The sequence below is a fragment of the Mytilus californianus genome, unplaced genomic scaffold (assembly GCF_021869535.1).
Source record: "Mytilus californianus isolate M0D057914Y unplaced genomic scaffold, xbMytCali1.0.p SCAF_11, whole genome shotgun sequence".
Classification (NCBI taxonomy): Eukaryota; Metazoa; Mollusca; class Bivalvia; order Mytilida; family Mytilidae; genus Mytilus; species Mytilus californianus.
Genome location: NW_026262593.1, coordinates 7139874 through 7162370, shown reverse-complemented (window position 1 = coordinate 7162370; position 22497 = coordinate 7139874). Strand labels below are relative to the sequence as shown.

Sequence of the window (22497 nt, the reverse complement as noted above, 5' to 3'; positions counted from 1 at the left end):
TTGGTGCACCTTAGATCACCCCAAATTGACACTTGTGGAGCTTACCTTTCTGGTGCACCTTAGATCACCCGTCATTGACACTAGTGGAGCTTACCTTTCTGGTGCACCTTAGATCACTCTTCATTGACACTAGTAGAGCTTACCTTTCTGGTGCACCTTAAATCACCCCATTGTTAATGGGGTTCATGTTGTTTAGTCTGTAGGTATGTATTGTTTTGTGATCTTTTTTTACTTCGTCGTTTCTAACCATGGCATTGTCAGGTTCTCTCTACTTGTGAGTTTTGAATGTCCCCTTGGAAACTAATGCCTTTTTTTATCAGTCAATTTACACTAAGTTAAACTAAATGCAACATAAATGATCTTTTAAAATTGAATTATTTATTAAAAGTCTTCCAAAATCAATTTTCTGGTTAATTGATCAAAACCAATAAGACTTAGAAAAACCAATTCCCCTCACTAAAAGCACTTACAAAATTGCTGGCATTTTCTAAAAGCAAGCCCAAGGCACTAAATTTGCTTATATAGAAATTCTTCCTTCTCACTGTTTTTAAAAGCAAGTTAGAAAATTATGTTTACATATGACCAGATTCTCAACCTACAGAAACTTAATAACTGGCAAAAATTGACTGAAGTAAATAAAAAAAAAAGATCAATGAAAATTCTAACATTTGTCTAGCCTGCAGAGATAGTTGCTACAGATTGCAATCAGGCAGCAGCAGTGTAAACTTTTTGTATGAAACTTTACATTACAGGAGGTAGAAGACCTGGATGCTTCATACAGTACCTTGTATGCAGATGCCTGTAAGCTGTAGGTCAACTATTATTGGTTTATTTTATGATTGTAAGGTGTAGATGTCTGTCTAATGGGTTTCATCTGACTGACTCTCATTTTCATGGTTTTTAGTGTTTTAATCAGTTCCTCAGATACTACAAAAAATAGGTCAATTATATTTGGTGTATGTTATGATTGTAAGGTGTGGAAGTCTGTCTGGCAGGGTTCATATGACAGACTCATATCATGGTTAATTGGTCAATGTTATGTTTCCACATTGAGTCTCATTTTTATGGATAAGTTTTCATGGTATGGTCTGTTTTTAGATACAATTCGCTTAAAGGCAACATTCCCCATTTCCATTCTCAATTTTATTAACTATATTTAGTAATTAGTATATGAAATTACTATATGGTGTAAATGTCTAGCAAGTTCTAGTGACCTTGACCTTATTATGTATGGTTCAAAGTCAGTGTTTAAGTCTGTTTCTCAGATACTATAAGCAATATTTGCCACATGATGATTTTAGGCAACCACCAATCAATCAATCAATTATACAATATTTTTGGGGGGAATACTTCATAAAATCTGCAACTTGCCCAAAAAATTAACAAAACAAATGTATATTTTATTTATTTTAAGTAGGACCCCTTTGAGGGTTAAAGTTAATAAAATGGATCTATACATAAAAGACAAAACAGGAAGGAACACAGCTGAATATAACAAGGGTTTCATTATACATAACGATCACTTTGTGTTTTACCAAAATCTATTAATGCATCAAATATATGGTGAAAACTTCATTTAAATGAAAGCATAAATCATATAAGCTACATCAAAATCTGAAAGAATGCACACAATGTTTTAAAATAGAAACTTTTCATTATTTTAAATTCATTAGTTATCTTCATTGGCTTTTCAACTTATAGTAAAAATTCAAAATAGATTAAGGGATGTTCTAGACAAAAAGGAATATATGGGTTTTTAAAAGCACTTTTAAATGCCTCACACCCTGAATTATTTACCTGAAACCTAATGCTAAAATATGTTCCGGACAACCCAATGAAATACATCTGCAATATAATTGACCCCAAAGGTGGCAAAATAACTTATTTGGAATAGGCCTAATTTCAAACCTTTCACAGATTTTTTTATTAGCAAAGAAGGTTACTGCAACCAAGTTTGTTGTTTACAAATGTGTAACTTTAAAAAATTCCTAGTGCAACAAATGCCCAATCCTTTGAAAAAAGCAGATATGCTTTAAATTCAATTTCAGAGATAAAATTTTAACATGAGAAGGCTACCTTCTTAGGAAGGTAGACAAAATCATCAAAAACTTCACTCCATATCATTAACCGAATAAGATCCAAGAATTACAAATAATCAATTTTAAAACAAAAAATGATAATATTGCTAAAATTGAATTTATACATTAAAATCCTATCTGATACACTTAACAAATAGTATAAAATTTAAATATTAATAAATTTTAGGTAAAAACAATAACTGCCCTAGTGAATATAGTAACGATATGTCATCAAATGACAGAAATAAAATTGTGATAAGAAAAATATGTGGTCATTAAATGACAAATATGAAAATTTATAATTAAAATTTTTTGAAATCTAATGTCATGATATGCTCATTTTATTTGATTCTTATTTCATTAGAATTATTTCTACATAGCTAGCCTTCACCTTTTGATAATGGATTAAAATATTGTAATATGAACAGAATTGAAAAAAAACATTTATATATAATTTTAAAAGCCAATTTTCCAGGATATTGAGAATAGTATCATTAAATCTTAAGTTTTAAAGATTGTTTTAGAACAGAGATATAAAACATTTTGAAAATTTGTTAGCATTTTAAAGATATGGATAATAATATTACTGGGAATTATTCTCTGTACTTTGAAGGCCTTGTTTGTAATCCCAGAAATGTTGCTCCAAACAGTGAAAGTTAAGAGCAAAGATGGGTTAAATAAATGTATGAGATATGAGGTTTATTTCACTCAAGCATGGCACTTTTTACAATAAGGAAAGCTTTCAGCACTTCATGAATGACTATTACACCTAAGATAACTTTATACACGATTCAACTTTGAAGAGACATAATATTTACAGTGAATATATACATGCGCTTATATAAAATATATGTTTGATTATAGCAATACTGGTTGAGCTTTTAAGAAATAAAGAAAAATAATATTATTCACTCAAAACATTAACTGAACTTGTCAGTCTGTATAGTTAACATATTGACCCTCCCAAATAAAAGGATAAATGTCAACAGGACAGCAACCTTACAATACACAATAAAAGTTAAACAGTCAGTCATTATCTGTCACTAAATTACACTCAGTATACATGTATATAAACCATTGATATAACATACTATCAATAATCTAATGACAAAACTCAGTAAACAAATATTTCATTAATTGTTTTCTAAGACATAATAAAATCAAAATCACTAATGCTTAAAACGTAGAGTTTTTAATAGAGTTATCAAACTTAACTAATTACTTTTTGTAGTCACTAATGCAAAAAATGTTTATTGCGTAATGCCAATTTAATATGTAATGGCAAGATCACTAGTAAATAAAACCTGATAGCATTATATATCACTGAAATTATGTATTAATGATATGTAAGGCACATGCTAACATATTGCTTCATATATTCTTATTTAGTTCAGATTTGATTTAAGTATGATATAAGTGTGACAAAATCCTTAATATTAATTTACACACTTTATCACTTGAAAATTAACTGATATATAAGTACTACTTTTACATTTGATTTGCATGAAAATTTAAAAAGTTAACAGACTTTATAAACTCTTTTAAAAATTTCAACATTATAATCTAACATCTCAATAAATTTAGTACAAATGAATATTTACATTTCAACATAACAATCATTAACGTGTTGCATAGACAAAATATTTAATTTGCAAAATTATTAGGTTGCCATGATATAGTTGCACAATACTTGTTGTATAATAACATTTATTTTATAGTGAGAAATTTTTTACCAGGGGTTGGTTTTTCGCTTTTTCAGAATTTGATTTAAATCAAGAAAATATTCCCATAGGTCAATTTAATCATATTCCCATAGGTCAATTTAATCTTTAAGGAAATAAGTATAATCAGAAACAAGAAAAACAAGTTATAATAAAATTGTGTAAATAGCTTCCCACCATTTAGCTCTAGAAATGGTGAATATAAACTCTCAAGAAAAATCACTTCACAGAATTAGAAAATTGGTGCTACAAGAGAATACACATCATAAATTATGTAGAGTTGACACAACAATAAATACCAAAATCTACTCTTTTGCTTTTCAGTACAGGGTGGTCTTTATATAGATTTAGAAAGACAAATACACACAGATGTAATAATCCCCAAATACTGTATTACACAGCAATAAAATATGGTTATATAACAAAGGAATTTAATGGAATAAGTCTATATGCATTGTATATAATATGAGTAAAATGAATGGGTGTATATATACTTGTAAAAATCCTGGCACATTCGGTGAATCTAATAAAACTTGTCAAAAATATAATATCATTCAAGTATACACAAACATTACTGACACACATATCACAACTATAAATATATATTTTTGACAATGTTGCCTAGCGACCTAACAAAATGTTTAAATGTTCTTGGTTTATACATGTACCAGTATATCATAAAGTCTTCATAAATTTGTGTTGCATCAAACTGTTGCTTAAACTATTAGGCTGCCATGATAAAGTTGCATAATTCAGAAATTTCAATCAACTAAAAATTGAAAATTATAGCTTGGGGAAAATGACAGAACGTTTAATTTCATATCCTATTAATTTTTTATTGACCAGACTTGCACTTTTAAAAAAAAATATCATTAAATGAATTGAACAAAATCAAATCAAAATTCATGAGAACAAAAATATGTCATTGTAACAAATGTGTGAAAAATATAGGAAATATAGGTACAATACTGGTCTGTTGGAAAGGTTACTCAAATCTACAATTTTGTGTTGTAGATATACATATGTATTCGATCAAATCTGAAAGTTTGTGATGTAGATCTCCCTAAAAAAAACACCAAAATTTTTTACTGCCATAAATATATATCAATAAGGTTTAAATAGAGTAAGATCAATAAAAGAAAAAGCAAGTCTGTCTGAGTAAAGATATTTTAAAGACAATACAACAGATATCACAGCTGAAAGTGTATTAAAGCTACAGAATATTTTGCATATAAAAGAAACAAAGAATGCTGAAAACGTTGAGCATCATGTATTACCATGTCAAATCACTAATACTGAGATAGGACTCTTCATGTAATACCAACAATCATTTATTGTAATAATATCACAATTAAAACACCAATATCTTGGCGTAACCAATGTCATACTGCTAACAAAAGCTAACCACTAAAAACTTGGCGTAACCATATTATTAAAATTGGTGTTATCAGTCATACCATTTTAAACCAACAATACCTTTGTATGACTAAACCAACATATACATCTATGGTACGGGTGAAACACTAGGATTCTTGGTCTACCTTGCAAAACAAAGAAGAGAATCTATTGGGACAGTCAAGTAAAGCTTTCTACATTTATTTGTATAAGAATCTAACAATTTTATTAATGGTATAAGGGTATAAGATTCAATGTTGCTTTCTGTTGTTGTAAATATATACCGTAGAAAGGCTTGTATAGTTCGCACTGGTACATAGTCCGCACCCCCTTCTCCCCACGAAATTTTAGGTAAAAAAACTTTTTGTAACTGTTAGAAAAGGTCTAATGAAACTCCGGTAATTTCAAATCCTGTGCGGTTGTTTGCTGTATTTTCTTGGAAAAACCTGTTTTCCATCATCAAACAGAAGCTGAAACTGCTTGTAAATGATTCTAGAACGATTCATGATTGTTAAAATAAGTTTAATTCACTTAAAAAACAATTTAGAAACTTGTGTATGTTTAAACAGGAAGTATAAAAAGCACGTGTAAAAGAAGAAACTAACCGGTGTGAGTCTAAATCTGTACATAACAGATATCACTATAATACGACTTTGAAAGTAAAACAGTTCCATCCTTTTGTAAAACAGTCTTTAATATATCTATCACATTAATGTTTGAAGGGCCTTAAGCTAATACAAACCATATTAGTCAGTATGAAACACCAAAACGAAACGAACAATAACCGATTACGTTTTGTAGTTTACAAATTCTAAGCTGGTTTACGGTTGTCTTTTTCACTATGTTTGTATCGTTTCAATCAAGCAGATACCAGTTTATTTCAACCAATGCATTGAAAAGAAACGAGAAATTTGTAATGAAAGGTTTAGTTTTTATATTTATCAGTATTAATTTGATATTGAATAGAAATAACTTATTAATATGGATGAGTTAAAATTATTAGTTTGAAAAATGATAAGAGCGCCCTCTACAATATAAATAACAAAGATGGCGGAAAGTAAACAAACCACCTCGCCCGCGAAATTGAAACTTTTCTCTTATTTCTTGCTTATTGCACTCTATAGTCCGCACCCCGTCTGGAAGGTCCAATTTTGGAGAATAAAACCGCTGACTATACAAGCCTTTCTACGGTAGTGATGACCAACACTGCTGATACAACCTCTGAATTACTTGACAAAAAACTACCTTTGAATTACCTGAAAAAAACTACCTTTGAATTACCTGACTAAAAACTGTTTGGGTATGAAATTTCTTTACCAAAAAAAACTCTGATCAAGACCTTTAAAGGGTTTCCAATGATTACATGGATTTAAGATTTTTCTTTTCATTAATTTTCATCCATAAGTATCAGACCTAAGTCTTGTTTATATCAAATTATTGTTTAGGGTTTTTCTATGAAACTTTAGTTCAATAACATTAACGGTATCAGTTTTTCAAAATGACAAATATGATTAGGACATGCTATAAAACTTTGATTATAACGACAAATGTGATTATGGCATGGTCTTAACCTTTGTGTTGCATACTTACATATACATCCTAAAAAAACAATAACATGCCAATATAGATCTTGAACAATATTGAAACTAACAAACTACAGCCTAAAATATAATAAACTGCACAGAGACAGAACATCTAAATACTGAACTATCATCTACAATTACCAGACAACATAAATTTGCACCATCACTGAAAATTAAAACACCTAATAAACTTACATAATAAGTAACTAGTTAAAAGGTAAATGATATTTAACCATACATAAGTTTATCAGTACAGTATGCTGGGTAATAAATAAATCTACAACCTTGCAGTAGTATGATTACAATTTTTTTTTTACAAAAACTATAAATTTCAAAATTCAAAACATTTTACTAATTACTGAAATGCAATTTATTTTTTGATCATAAAAACACATGTAAAAATTGTTTCCATAGCAACTTTAAAGTATTAACTAAACTATTTCAGTTGTTATTGACAGTTTTTGCAACGAAAACTTGTTCATTAATTCTGCTTAACATACATTCTTTAAGACACGTATTGGCCTATATTTGAATATATATACATTCAAAATTCTTGTGCTAAAATTTTATGATTGTTATTTTTTGTTAATCTATAGTTTCATTGGAAGTTGTTAATGTATAATTATCTTTAATTTTTTATGTAAGGTCTTTATATATTATCTTTTCTTCTAATATCAATATGAAAAGATAACGGGTAGAGACAATTAAGATAATTTCCTGAATATATTGAGGTAACAGTTTACTGTGATCCAACAATTGAAGCATGATTCAGTTTACCTTTAAGTTGTATGGTATTGGCAACAAATCAATGAAAATTTGCATACTAGCAAATATTTTGTTTTTAATAAAAGAATCTTTTTTTCAACAGTCTGAACTGTACAGCTACATGATTTCTATTAGTGAACATCACAGACAACTTTAGCAAACATTTAAAATGACTGATAATAATGTTAAATACAAAGTTTATCTAGCACCAAATTCAACCTGACACATGATTCGTCAAATGCTTAACTTACTGAATTAAAAAGCCATCGTTTTAAGTTTATTCCTATTTATCAAGAAATTTGAGATGACAGTGACATATTTTAGGTCTTTTTGATATTCAAACTGAGACAATGAGAGTCAACTATTTATACAAGGAAATTATGCAAATAAGAAATTATACAAATCATTGATGTGACACGGATTAAAATGTTGGTATGATTTAAGTCCCTTTAATAAGAAATGAATTGAGTAAATATTCAGTATATCTGTTTAGCAGGGCTCTCCTGATGTATTGAATATATAGAGATATGGAATGAATTTCAACGAGACAACTATCCACCAGAGATCAAAGGATAAAGATTTAAAAACTATGAAGCACTTTATGGCCTTCAACGATGAGCAAAACCCTTCCCGTAAAGTAACCATGTTGAAAACAATCTTTATACATATTTGTTTAGGGGCCAGCTGAAGGACGCCTCCGGGTGCGGGAGTTTCTCGCTGCATTGAAGACCCATTGGTGGTCTTCGGCTGTTGTCTGCTCTATGGTCGGGTTGTTGTCTCTTTGACACATTCCCCATTTCCATTCTCAATTTTATTACATATCTCTGATGGTAACAGTATAGGGTAATTACTGTTTTCTATTAAGGTAACATATGCTTTTTTAGTGCAACTACAATATGAAAGATAACTTTGTACAAAGAATTTTACTTACTATTAAATTTAGTCAGATATATATAAATATATAAATACAATTCAATAAAAAATTCAAAACCAATACCACTACTTTTTAATGACCATTTAAATCTGTGCTTAAGGCTCTTCAAGAAAGACTTATTTGGGGTCTTAAAATGCAAATATTTAAAAATAAATTTAAAATACATTCATTAAAACTAACCAATAAATATATGCCAGAGTGGGGTTCAGAAAAAAAATCTTTAAACATTTTTTCTTTCTGAAAAACATATTTAAAATTTTATAAAATTGTTAATGTTTCACACAACAAAAATATCAATAAAACAGCTTAAAACACAGAAGTTTATCCGTTACTTGATAATCAATAATTAACATGTATATACACACTAAAATAAGAGTAATTAATCCAATTAAAATACAACATATTACTATATTGCTATGAGCAGTCTGATTTAGAAGACAGATCAGAATCACCGAGTTTTGACGCCATTCCTGAATCTAAATTGCTCTCTAAATCATTCTTCTTTGCCGTCTCTTCCTCATGTTCTGACGGCAGTCGTTGTATACTACACACAGAATCCTCATCAACACCTGTCACTGTATGATTATACTGTTCTAATCTACTGTCTATTTGATTTGTAATATCACTCGCTTGTGGTATGTCTGTGACTGAAATTACATTAAAAAAATATTTGAAAGAGTATTACAATTGTACACTACATGGAGGTTAAGTCAAATGTAGAGCCCTAAAAGTTATAGGTATACTAATAGGAACACTTCATTAAATCAAATTAAGGGCTTGTTACCGAGCACATATATACTGTGGATTCACTTATTTTCGTGGGTACCAATTTTCGTGGATTGAGGAAAAACTTGCATTTTCATGGATATTTGATTTCGTGGTTTTGCCATAGTCTGTAAAATTCCTAAACAAAATTTGTAATTCGTTGGACATTTGAATTCATGGTTCCAGGGTAACCACGAAATCCACGAAAATTGGTATCCAACGAATAATAATAAATCCACAGTATACAGTATATATGAATGAATTAATTAAGAAGTAATCTAAGGATATTAACATTGAAAATAAATAAATAAAACTCCTCCCTATAAGGTGTATAAATATCAAGAGAATAATAACTGTTTGTTTTTTTCAATACATACGTATTACATGAATTTGTAGCCCCTGCAATGAAATGTTCTTATTTCAAAACAAGTACTAATAATTCTTGACACTGAGATAGTAACCTTTTCTGACTAGACGTCCACCAAGTAAACTGACCACTGACATACCAATCAGGGTAAGTTTTACATACAATACATGCAACCTCAAGAACAGATTTCCTTTCCTTTTCATATGCAGCATGTATAAACCTGCATATTACTACAATACTTACTGTATCTTTATCTTTTAAATTGATTTTTTTATTGCTTATATAATTATTGATGAATTACATGATATTTTAATGTAATCCAAGACTATATTTGTAGAACTTTAAACATAAATTCTCACAATGGAACTTACTAAATTTCTTGTAGGTAGGAACACATATACAATATATGTCTAAATTTTCATAAAAATAACAAAAGTTGATTCTGGGGCTTGAATAACTAAACTATCTGCCATAAATATCAACATAAAAAGTTGATCTGGAAAACATAAAAAATTTTCTTTGGAATTCTAAGAGAATATCCAATCCATTTCATATTCAAAAGTTTAAATTGTTAAGTTCTAGTATAAGATATGGTTAATGTTTATGTGTCAACTGTATGACAGCACAAAAGTGTTAGGGTAACAGATAAACTTTAACATTTCTGAGTTTTTCATGCATAACATCAGGTTATTTCAGAACAAGATCTAGATTTAACTTGGCTATTCAGTCTATTGTGAATAGTATCAAATAGAGAAACAGACATTAACACAAGAACTCAACACTGGCCTTTGAACAATAAAAGTGAGGTCAAGGTTAGATAAATCCTGCCAGACTGACATGTACATCTTTCAATCATTCCATACACCAACAAGTGACTTAGTGCTAATAGTATCTGAGAATCAGACCTTATCAAGAAATCTTAACCTTGATGACTGATCAATGAAATGAGGTCAAGATCAGGCAAACCATGTCTGATAGACATGTAGACCTTGCAAGGATACCATATACCAAATATAGTTATCTTATTTGAATAAGTGAGATATTCAGGATATTTTGTTTTAAGCAGCAGCTAAACTATGAAAATGAGGTCAAGGACAATCATGACAATGGACATATGACAGACAGAAACTTTGTAACATAAGGCATATGTGTATACAAGGTATGACACATCCAGGTATTCTACCTTCTGAAAAATAAAGCTTTATACAAATAGTTTATGCCATTGCCAGATTAGCATCCCTGTCTCATATTCTGTGACTTCAACAATGAGCAAACCTATACTACTATATAAGCTATAAAAGGCAACAGGATAACAAAATGTGAAATAATTCAAATGAAAAAAAAAACGACAGCCTGACTATTAAGTTGGGTACTTACCATGAGATAGATTATGACAATCATTATAGTCTCTGACATCACTCATGTGTGGTGGTTCTAACATTGTAGTACTAGGATTGGACTCAGCAGTCACTAGAAAGAAGGATAGAAGATTGGTGTTAGTAAGAATGGAAGGAAAAAGATCACAGAAAATAAGTTTTATTGTTTTAACAGTAAAAGGTAGTCCATTCCTATTTGTAAATACCTTAAGTACCAAGGCTTTGTGACCTCAAATAAGTTGACCTGCCTCAACAACTTTCACCCTGACTTATCACGTCCTCTTCCAGTTTGCTGGTGAGGCAATGAAAAACTATTGTTTCTATTATAATAAAATGCTTCGCTGGGGCGCAGCTTGATACGACCGCAGAGGTCGAACCCTGAACAGTTGGGGCAAGTATGGACACAACATTCAAGCTTGATACAGCTCTGAATTTGGATTGTTATTAAATATTTGACACAGCATAGGTTTCTGACACAGAAAGAATGTGGTCTAAGAACTTGAATTTTTTTTAATTTACCTATTATGGTCCAATGTCCAAAATCAAAATACATGGTTAGATTCAGCATATCAAAGAACCCCATATATTCAATTTTTGTTAAAATCAAACAGTTTAATTTTGGACCCCAACTTGGACAAACTTGAAAACTGGGCCAATAATCAAAAATTTAAACACATGTTTAGATTCAGCATATCAAAGAACCCCAAGAATTCAATTTTTGCTAAAATCAAACTAAGATTATATATAATTAATTTTGGACCCTTTGGACCTTAATGTAGACCAATTCAAAAACAGGACTTAAAATTAAAAATCTAAATACACAGTTAAATTTGGAATATCAAAGAACCCCAATAATTCAATTTTTGATGAAATCAAACAAAGTTTAATTTTGGACCCTTTTGACCTCAATATGAACCAATTTGATAGCGGGGCCCACAAATAAAAAATCTAAATTCATGGTTAGATTCAGCATATCAAAGAACCCCATATATTCAATTTTTGTTGAAATCAAACAATTTTAATTTTGGACCACAATTTGGACCAACTTGAAAACTAGGCCCATAATCAAAAATCTAAACACATGTTTAGATTTAGCATATCAAAGAACCCCAAGAATTCATTTTTTGTTAAAATCAAACTAAGTTTAATTTTGGACCCTTTGGACCTCAATGAAGACCAATTTAAAAAACAGGACCCAAAATTAAAAATCTAAATACACGGTTAGATTTGGCATATCAAAGAACCCCAATAATTCAATTTTTGATGAAATCAAACAAAGTTTAATTTTGGACCCTTTTGACCTCAATATGAACCAATTTGATAACGGGGTCCACAAATAAAAAATCTAAATACATGGTTAGATTCAGCATATCAAAGAACCCCATTTATTCAATTTTTGTTGAAATCAAACAAAGTTTAATTTTGGACCCCAATTTGGACCAACTTGAAATCTGGGCCAAAAACCAAAAATCTAAATACATGTTTAGATTCAGCATATCAAAGAACCTCATATATTCAATTTTTGCTAAAATCAAACAAAGTTTTATTTTGGACCCTTTGGACCTTAATGTAGACCAATTTGAAAACTGGACCCAAAATTAAAAATCTAAATACACTGTTAGATTCGGCATAACAAATAAATAAATGTGATCAAAGATTTTACAAATCTAATGCGCCATACTGTGCAATTAAAGATTACTTCTTGAAATTTTCAATATTTGAAATTTGAAAAAAAAAAAATATTTGAAGAATAATTCTTTTTAATTTCTGAAATCTGAAATGAGAAAAAATTGACCCCCCACAATTTCTTTTTATCCCCCCCCCCCCCTTTTTTTCCCCCAAAAAATTCTTTCCCTCAAGATATGGTCATAATCTCAATTCAAATTTCCAATGGAGTTGGCAACCATAATTACCCATTTAAATTTACCATAGTGCTAACTTAATCTATTTTATAATAGAATTAAAAATATAGTGTCAAATCTTTCATATGGATTTTTTTGTAAAAAAAAAAAGATGCAACATTTGCAGATATTTTTACTGGTCTTCCTTTATAAATATGCATTTCTTTAAACATAATTTAAAAGCAGTGTAAGGGAAGTAACCAAAACGTTGTATTTGGATTACCTCCCTTACACTGTTTTAAATTATCTTGATTGTTCATTAACCATTACTTTATACATAATTTAAAAGCAGTGTAAGGGAGATAATTTCAATGATGTATTTGATTTATCTCCCTTACACTGCTTTAAATTATGTTTTGTACTAAAGTATTTGTCCATTAACCAGGACAACCTTGTTTTTCCCCCTTTTTTGCCCCTAATTCCTAAACGGTTTGAGCCATAACCCCCCAAAGCAAATCCTAACCATCCCTTTGTGGTATGGAAACTTGTAGTATAATTTCAGAGAGATCCATATACCGTTCCACAGTTATTGTCTGGAAACTAGAAAATGCTTATTTTTGGCCCCTTTTTGGCCCCTAATTCCTTAACTGTTGGTACCATAACCCCCAAAATCAATCCCAACCTTCCTTTTGTGGTATTTAACCTTATGGTCAAATTTCAAAAAGATCCATTCACTTAAACTAAAGTTAGAGTGCGAAAACCAATGTGTCTTCGGACGACGACGACGACGACGACGACGACGCCAACGTCATACCAATATACGACCACAAAATTTTTTTGCGGTCGTATAAAAACACACAACTACATGTGAATCTATTTTCAAAATCTAAATCATATTGATTGTGTTTAACATCAGCTGCTTGAACAAAATATGAAGCCTTTTATTAACTCTCCCGCAGTGCTCACTCAAAAAAAAAACACTTCATATTGTGAATCTTAACTGATATTATACAGTATCTGAGTATGAATTTGCAGAAAAAACTGATAATCAGTAAATCTTCCATCAATCAATATAAATTTCTAATTGGATATAACCAAAAAAACACCCTTTCAACTCTAAAACAAAAAAAGTTATGTAGGACATTCTAAAAGTACAGAATTCACCGATAAAATCATATTTATAATATCTTTTTGTTTTCTTATGTTGTAGGCCTAGGGTAACTTTCAAATTATTATCCCACATCTCCTTTTAATGACCTACTATGATCATATGACCTAGATATACATAATAACAATGAATAACATCCTTGTTCAGGATACTCATACATGTAATATAAGATTTAACCTTAAATTTTAGAATTTGAGCTCACTTGTCATGCATGTGCTTGTTAAAAATATTAAAAAGAAATTTTTGGTAATTTAGAATTGAGGAACATGACTGGATGAAGAGATAAGTAATTTTTTTCAAGAATTGCCTAGAAACGTGTTACAAGTGCGAAAATTTTCTTACAGAACTTGATAGTACCTTACTGCTGTTTATGGTTGTATCTGTTAATACAAAATATTTACAAACTATGGGAAGTACTTAATATATATTTACAAAAAAAAAACATTCATCAAATGTTAAAACATGATGTCATTTGAAAAAATTGTAAAATGTTCTGAAATTCATTTTATTGTATTGATTTAGCATCCAGAAACAGCTTTTCTGTAAAAAAGTTTATTTTTAGTCACTTTGACCTTGACCTTAGTAATAAAGACCTCAACATCAGTAGTTATTTTACTCTCACTATATGTGACTTTATAATATCCAAGTAACACATGAGTAAGGTTACAATCTAATATTAAGTATTGAGTAAGCATCCGGAAACAAAAATGACTGACAAACTGGTTAAAACCTACATCATCAAACTAAATCTTCTTTTACCAGACCAAAAGTTAATTATAGCATCATAATGATAGAGAAATTGTCCTCAAAATTGATGGTCATTGCAAATTGTTTGTGTAAATAATTTTTATCTTCTTTTTCTTAGGAAAATAGAAAGTGGAAGCATACTGTAATACTGGACATTTCAAAAGGTCACACCCTTCATCAGTTTTCGTCATTAGTTAACTATTAGCATCAGAGAAACTATTGTCTACACTGTTGACAAATACATGTACGTCTAAAGTTTCATCAAGTAATTACAGGGGTATACATGACCATTTCTACATCATTAAAACCATCTGATAAAAGTTATATACCTTCTTCTTGTATTTCTTTACCAGTTTCTTCTGGAATAGAACTATAGGGAGAAGTGCTGTTAATATTATCTACTGATGATTCTGAATCTAAAAAATTAATGAGATTTATTTTTTTATTTCTTTAAATGTTTATTATTAAACATGTACAACAATTTTTTTGTTTTTTGTTTTTCGCATTCAATTTTATTGATTTTTCAATCATAACACAACTCCTCAATGGTTTGCTTATCATGCTTGCCTCAATTGCAGGAGGTCATGGTTTTAACCCCTCCCTCAGTCAATCAAAGACTGGAAAATTTGTATTTTCTGCATCTTCACTATGCATGTAACGTTAGTCTTTGGCCAATGACCTCCTAATCTATAGGAGTCTTCTTCACATTAATAAAAATTTTATTTAGAGCTAAAAATTTGCTGTTAGTATTCTTATACACTGTGGATTCATTATTATTCATTGGATACCAATTTTCATGGATGTCATGAGTGGAGGCTAATTTAACGAATTTAAATATTCAACGAATTACAAATGTTCTATTAAGTTGTATACAGAGTTTGGCAAAACAACGAAATCAAATATACACAAAAGTTTTCCTCAATCCACGAAAATTGGTAATCATGAAAACAAATTAATCCACAGTACATATTCACAAGTCTGTATATATGTTGTCTATGAATAACATTACTTAAGGTTTAATAAATCAACCATTAAATATTATATGTAGACCTTACTTCCATGGTTTGAAAAATGCCATTGCAATCTATAATATTTTTTTACTTTATCCAATCAATTTGGCTTACCTTTACTTAATGAACGTTTAAATTCTGCTATATTGGGAAGTTCAGTGTTCATGACTGGACTAGATGATTGTATATTATCAAAGTCTGGCAGTGGAATACAAGCACCGCCCCCATTGTCCAAATATGGGTAACGTGTAGGTGAAGGCAATAACTGACTTGTAGGACTGTGAACTGGTGAATTTCCTATATTAATACACATATCTCCATCCTCCTCGCATGAGACCTGCTGAGGAACAGATTCAGAACGATTTAATCCTTGACGGTTAATAATAAATTCACCATGAGGAAATACTTGTCTATCAGGCACAGAGTTTGCATGATTTACACATTGAGAGTTTGAATTTAATCTTTCTTCTTGTATTAAAGGACTACTTTCTGAAGCAGTACTATTTATTCTGTCTGTCACAGTAATGTTTGACAGTTGTCTATTTATAGACACAGTACTACCTGAGTTAAATCTCACACTTGGACATTCACTGTCAACCCTTGCTAAGTTGTTATTTTCAGGTTTATCCGTCACACTAACATGACTAATATTTCGTTCTATGACATCCATATGTCTTATATTATTTATATTATCCTGCTGTTCTGGACCTAAATCATTGAAATTTACATTTCTGTTCAAAGGTTGCATTTCCTCTTCATGATTAACTACTACTGAAAAAAATTATTATAAACTGTTAACACAGATATATAGCTAGCTTGTGCTATCTAATCACAAACTTTAACAACTTCTGACATCATAGATACTAGTAACACTTAACCTTAGTCTTCCTATATATAGCTACAGTGACTATCTTTGCATGCAGACAAGACTAATTAAGCAGAACATCATATCCCAGATTCAAACATATAAATTTTTGAATGTTGTCATTGTCTCTAAATCTAAGTATTTTTTTATGTTGATCTAGGCTTAAGTCCCCTCATTTTGGAGATAATAATTTCATAATTTGCAAAAATAGTAATATTATCCTGTGAGAGCATTTAATGGCTGGCTAATGTAAACTTAAAATAGAGGCTCCATGGAGCCTATATCAATCACAAGACTTTTTTTTGCATAAAATTGACACAATGCAATAAGAACATTTTTATTAGTTTTTGGCACAAAAAAAAAACCCAAATGAGTAAAAAACATCATTCAAGGGCAATAACTCCTATAAAGTGTCATCTGATAATTTCTGTCATATTGACTTATTTGTAGATTTTATTTTGCTGATCATTATGTTACTACACTGTTTCTCTTTAAAATAACACAAACTGTGAACAAACTTTTGTTCAAAAGCAATAAGTTCTCTAAATAGTTGATGGAAGATTTTGGCCATGCTGACTTGTCTGGATTTTGTCCTACTATAAATTTTGCATACATACAATCAAAGTGCTGGTGAGAACTGAAGGGTAAAGATAGCTTTCATTTTTCAATGTGAACTTAAAATTTAGCAAGAACACATTCTTTTGAATTGGAGTTATCTTCCTTTATTTGTTGAAGATATAATTGTTAAAAAAAAGCTCATATGAACCTTTGGGTCAAGTGAGCTAAAAACACTATAACCACTCTTTTCTTTTTTTTGAGCAAATCATTTTTAACACTTGATGCAAATCCCTCATTTCTACAGTAACTTGCCTGTACAAGTCATTAAATTAAAGTTGTTTAACATATGTGTTTAAAGCATTTACTTATTATATTAGTTAAAATTGCTGAATAATATATTGTACACATTATATTTTCAAAAGTATAATAATAGAAAATTATGTAGGTGTATGGTTCAAAAATTGTAATTTGCATTTTACTGATGGTTTTGTAAACACATCAGCTATTTAAATTTCATTTATAATTTCATGACTTTTATAATACCTTCAGGTGAAAAGCAATGAAGCATGAACTATTTACATGATGAATTTTATTAGATAAAAGAACCATATACATTAATGATTAAAATATCCAATTCATAATGGCGATAAACTTATCAGTCAAGAAGTATTGAAGTGTGACTTACTCAATGGATGAATAACTTTGCATGACCTAATGTAAGCAATGTTAGGAAATTAATTATCTGTGTTACCGTACAATGGTTTAAATACTGCTGTACCATATCAACTAAGTTAAATTACTTTTTTAAAGGGATGATACATTTTCAAACAATATTGTTGTGAAATATGCAACAAAAATTTCTTTCAGATGATCAATTCCAGAATAGATAAAAAATATAAATGACTGAGTACAGTTGTACTAATGGATAATGATTCAGACATATAATGTTTAAAGTATCAAATATTGCTTTACTCGAATTTCAATTTTAATTTTTTAGCTTCATCATTTTTCCAAATGTTAACTTCTATATATTGAAATGATCAAACTCATGAACAAATCATTGCAGGTTTTTCTACAAGTACTAAACAATTAGTAATTTGGAATCACTGATAAATGGAGATGAAAACATTTATGGCAGTTGCACCAAAACCTAAATTCACTTCTCATCTAGACTTGAACAAATAAGAACTCGTCATTAGTTGAAAAGTGTACAGTGACATGTAAATATTTTTTTCATGGGTTTCTGACTCATTGACCTTCACCCTAGGTATCCTATTAAAGGACATTGTGTGACTGCACATTCATCTTGTGACATCTTATCAAACTTTTCTAAAAGTATAAACTTACCTTGATCTTCCACATTTCTTCTGTTCCCATGGCACATAGCTTTTATCTTTTCAAATTTTTTCTTTTTGTATAGAAAACAAATTACTACTGCAATAATTACCAGTAGGATAATACCAACCACTATACCAATTCTGTAAAAAATCAAAGCAAAGTGAGCGCTATGGGCAGTTCATCGAAAACCAAGGCAAAAATAATGATGTCAACTTTCTGTCTTTCCATTAATTCTAAATGTATACAGTCAACTATCTGTCATTCCTTTAATTCTCATGAGTTAAAACTAATATAAGTGGTTAGATACCAGGATTTAAAATGTGTATAACAGACACATGTTTCGTCTACAAACAACTCATCAGTGACGCTCGAATCAAAAAAGTTGAGTAGGCCAAATAAAGTATGAAACTTTAGCATAAGTTTTAAAGTCAATAGACCATGACTGAGGGGACGGGTCAAATAATCCCCATGTAAATGATGTGCCAATGCTAATACAACTACATTCCAAATATCATTGACCTACCACTAGTTGTTCCTTATAAACTGACCTAATCACAAACTAATACACTGTTGACGATAAAGAAACAGCATGCTTAAATCTCACTCTAAGTCGAAGGGAGACAAAAAACAAGTACTAGATAACCTTAATTAGGTTAGAGGTAAATATTGCTCCAATTCAAAAGTCTCTTCCATAACAAGAAATCACACATGTTGTTCTTATTGTGAGAGAAGACTATTGATGTACTTATTGTGAAAGAAGACTATTGATGTACTTTTGTGAGAGAAGACTAGTGATGTACTTATTGTGAGAGAAGACTAGTGATGTACTTATTGTGAGAGAAGACTAGTGATGTACTTATTTTGAGAGTACTAATTGTGAGAGAAGACTAGTGATGTACTTATTGTCAGAGAAGGCTAGTGATGTACTTATTGTGAGAGTACTAATTGTGAGAGAAGACTATTGATGTACTTATTGTGAAAGAAGGCTAGTGATGTACTTATTGTGAGAGTACTAATTGCCAGAGAAAACTATTGATGTACTTTTTGTGAGAGAAGGCTAGTGATGTACTTATTGTGAGAGTACTAATTGTGAGAGAAGGCTAGTGATGTACTTATTGTGAGAGTACTAATTGTGAGAAAAGACTATTGATGTACGTATTGTGAGAGAAGGCTAGTGATGTACACTTATTGTGAGAGAAGACTAGTGATGTACTTATTGTGAAAGAAGACTAGTGATGTACTTATTGTAGAGGAAGACTATTGATGTACTTTTGTGAGAGAAGACTATTGATGTACTTATTGTGAGAGAAGACTAGTGATGTACTTATTGTGAGAGAAGCCTAGTGATGTACTTATTGTGAAAGAAGACTATTGATGTACTTTTGTGAGAGAAGACTATTGATTTACTTATTGTGAGAGAAGGCTAGTGATGTACTTGTTGTGAGAGAAGACTAGTGATGTACTTATTGTGATAGAAGACTAGTGATGTACTGATTGTGAGAGAAGACTAGTGATGTACTGATTGTGAGAGAAGACTAGTGATGTACTGATTGTGAGAGAAGACTAGTGATGTACTTATTGTGAGAGAAGACTAGTGATGTACTTTTTGTGAGAGAAGACTAGTGATGTACTTTTTGTGAGAGAAGACTATTGATGTACTTTTGTGAGAGAAGACTATTGATGTACTTATTGTGAGAGAAGGTTAGTGATGTACTTATTGTGAGAGAAGGCTAGTGATGTACTTATTGTGAAAGAAGACTATTGATGTACTTTTGTGAGAGAAGACTAGTGATGTACTTATTGTGAGAGAAGACTAGTGATGTACTTATTGTGAGAGAAGACTAGTGATGTACTTATTTTGAGAGTACTAATTGTGAGAGAAGACTAGTGATGTACTTATTGTCAGAGAAGGCTAGTGATGTACTTATTGTCAGAGAAGGCTAGTGATGTACTTATTGTGAGAGTACTAATTGTGAGAGAAGACTATTGATGTACTTATTGTGAGAGAAGGCTAGTGATGTACTTATTGTGAGAGTACTAATTGCCAGAGAAGACTATTGATGTACTTTTTGTGAGAGAAGGCTAGTGATGTACTTATTGTGAGAGTACTAATTGTGAGAGAAGACTATTGATGTACTTATTGTGAGAGAAGGCTAGTGATGTACACTTATTGTGAGAGAAGACTAGTGATGTACTTATTGTGAAAGAAGACTAGTGATGTACTTATTGTGAAAGAAGACTATTGATGTACTTTTGTGAGAGAAGACTTTTGATGTACTTATTGTGAGAGAAGACTAGTGATGTACTTATTGTGAGAGAAGGCTAGTGATGTACTTATTGTGAGAGAAGACTAGTGATGTACTTGTTGTGAGAGAAGGCTAGTGATGTACTTATTGTGAGAGAAGGCTAGTGATGTACTTATTGTGAGAGAAGACTAGTGATGTACTTATTGTGAGAGAAGACTAGTGATGTACTTATTGTGAAAGAAGACTATTGATGTACTTTTGTGAGAGAATCTGCCAGAGTAAAGTTCTCTAATGCATACTTATCTATTGTTGTATCAAAAAATAAACTTACATCGTTGGCGTGGTTGAGTTGTCACCACCCCCTCTCGGCCCAGGTTTGGACACAATGACTGTTGCTAAAGTACCTGTTATAAAAATCTTAACCATTAATAAATTTAAGGATGTAATGCATTGACTTTCAGCATAATAAATATATTAGGTCTGATTTAGTATGCTGAATAAAGTTTTTGAAATAACATAATAATGAAGTTACACAAAATAAAAAATAAATTGATTTTTGTTCTGCTGTTCTGTTAATATTTATACACATGATGGTACCAAAATCATGGGATAGATATGTGATAAATAGACCATTATATGAAATTTTCCATATCAACCCTTCAACATATATCACAAGTTTATCCCAGTCCTATATTGAAGTATTGTGCTGATACTAGCATGACTTGGGTCAATATGGAAAATGCCATGTAGTAATCTATAATTAGGATCATGTACATACTTTTTACAATCAAGGGTGCAATAGGTTGTTATAATCATAAACATAATTAACATAATCATTTAATACATAATTTATATTCTTAATCAGATTACTATTTAAAGCTTAGCACGGATAATTGTAAGTTTTTGTCAACAATGATTGAGCTAAGAACTATGACCAGAAACTTACTTGTTGTTGTAGTAGTAGTGGTTTCAATAACTGGTGGTTTTGGCTGGTATGTCTGTATTGCACTGCTTGCAGTGGTGGTCTCAGGGTATGGTGAAGGCTTTATAATGCTGAAAATTAATAAGATCACACACAATGAAAATATGCAGCATCTTAAATGATTTCACAAAATTATTTGGAAGCTTCTCAATGTTAAGATACAAAAAGTAATCTATTAATAAGTACACTTTCTATTGCAAAACAACTAATAATAATGACATACGTGTACGATTTATTGAGTCAAATGTCAAGCACAGAGAAATTATTAGTTGGACTGGAGCACTATGCAAGTTCTAATGTAATAATCCAAATTTGTTCTCATTTTAAATTTTCATGGTACTCACCAGGATACTAAAGTTATAGCAATGTTGTGCAATTTCTAAACTGACTGAACTTTAATTTTACATTCATTAAAATCAGGATTTAACCTCAAGTTAAACTTCCAAGTTAAGACCCTTTACCATACAGGCTATCATTTCAAGGCCTTTTATAGCTGACTATGCGATATGGGTTTTGCTCATTGTTGAATGCCGTACGGTGATCTATAGTTGTTAATTTATGTGTCATTTAGTCTCTTGTAGAGAGTTGTCTAGTTGGCAATCATACCACATCTTCTTATTTTTGTATTTCAGTGTTTTTTTCCATAGTGCAACACATTTAAATGAGAATCTGACATGACATTTAAATCTCAAAATATGATCATATCTGTTCCAATAGTACAAGCTTATACTATGATTTCTGATAAATACAATTATTTG

At 30.5% G+C, this 22497-nt stretch overlaps 1 protein-coding gene across 2 annotated transcripts in view; it reads right to left on the bottom strand.

Annotated features, from left to right (window-relative positions):
- Nucleotides 1-1390: 1390 nt before the first annotated feature.
- LOC127719466 (uncharacterized) overlaps nucleotides 1391-22497 on the bottom strand; it is a 41692-nt gene continuing 20585 nt past the window's right edge. The window contains exons 7-13 of one of the 2 annotated variants that reach the window (XM_052225604.1): nucleotides 21704-21810; nucleotides 21089-21161; nucleotides 18521-18651; nucleotides 15865-16521; nucleotides 15070-15156; nucleotides 10986-11078; nucleotides 1391-9123 (exon numbers count right to left, since the gene is read on the bottom strand). In XM_052225604.1, coding sequence (XP_052081564.1) covers nucleotides 8891-9123; nucleotides 10986-11078; nucleotides 15070-15156; nucleotides 15865-16521; nucleotides 18521-18651; nucleotides 21089-21161; nucleotides 21704-21810 — 1381 coding nt within the window. In that variant the 3' untranslated portion in view covers nucleotides 1391-8890. The remainder of the gene's footprint in view (nucleotides 9124-10985; nucleotides 11079-15069; nucleotides 15157-15864; nucleotides 16522-18520; nucleotides 18652-21088; nucleotides 21162-21703; nucleotides 21811-22497) is intronic. The other variant, XM_052225605.1, reaches the window with a different exon arrangement.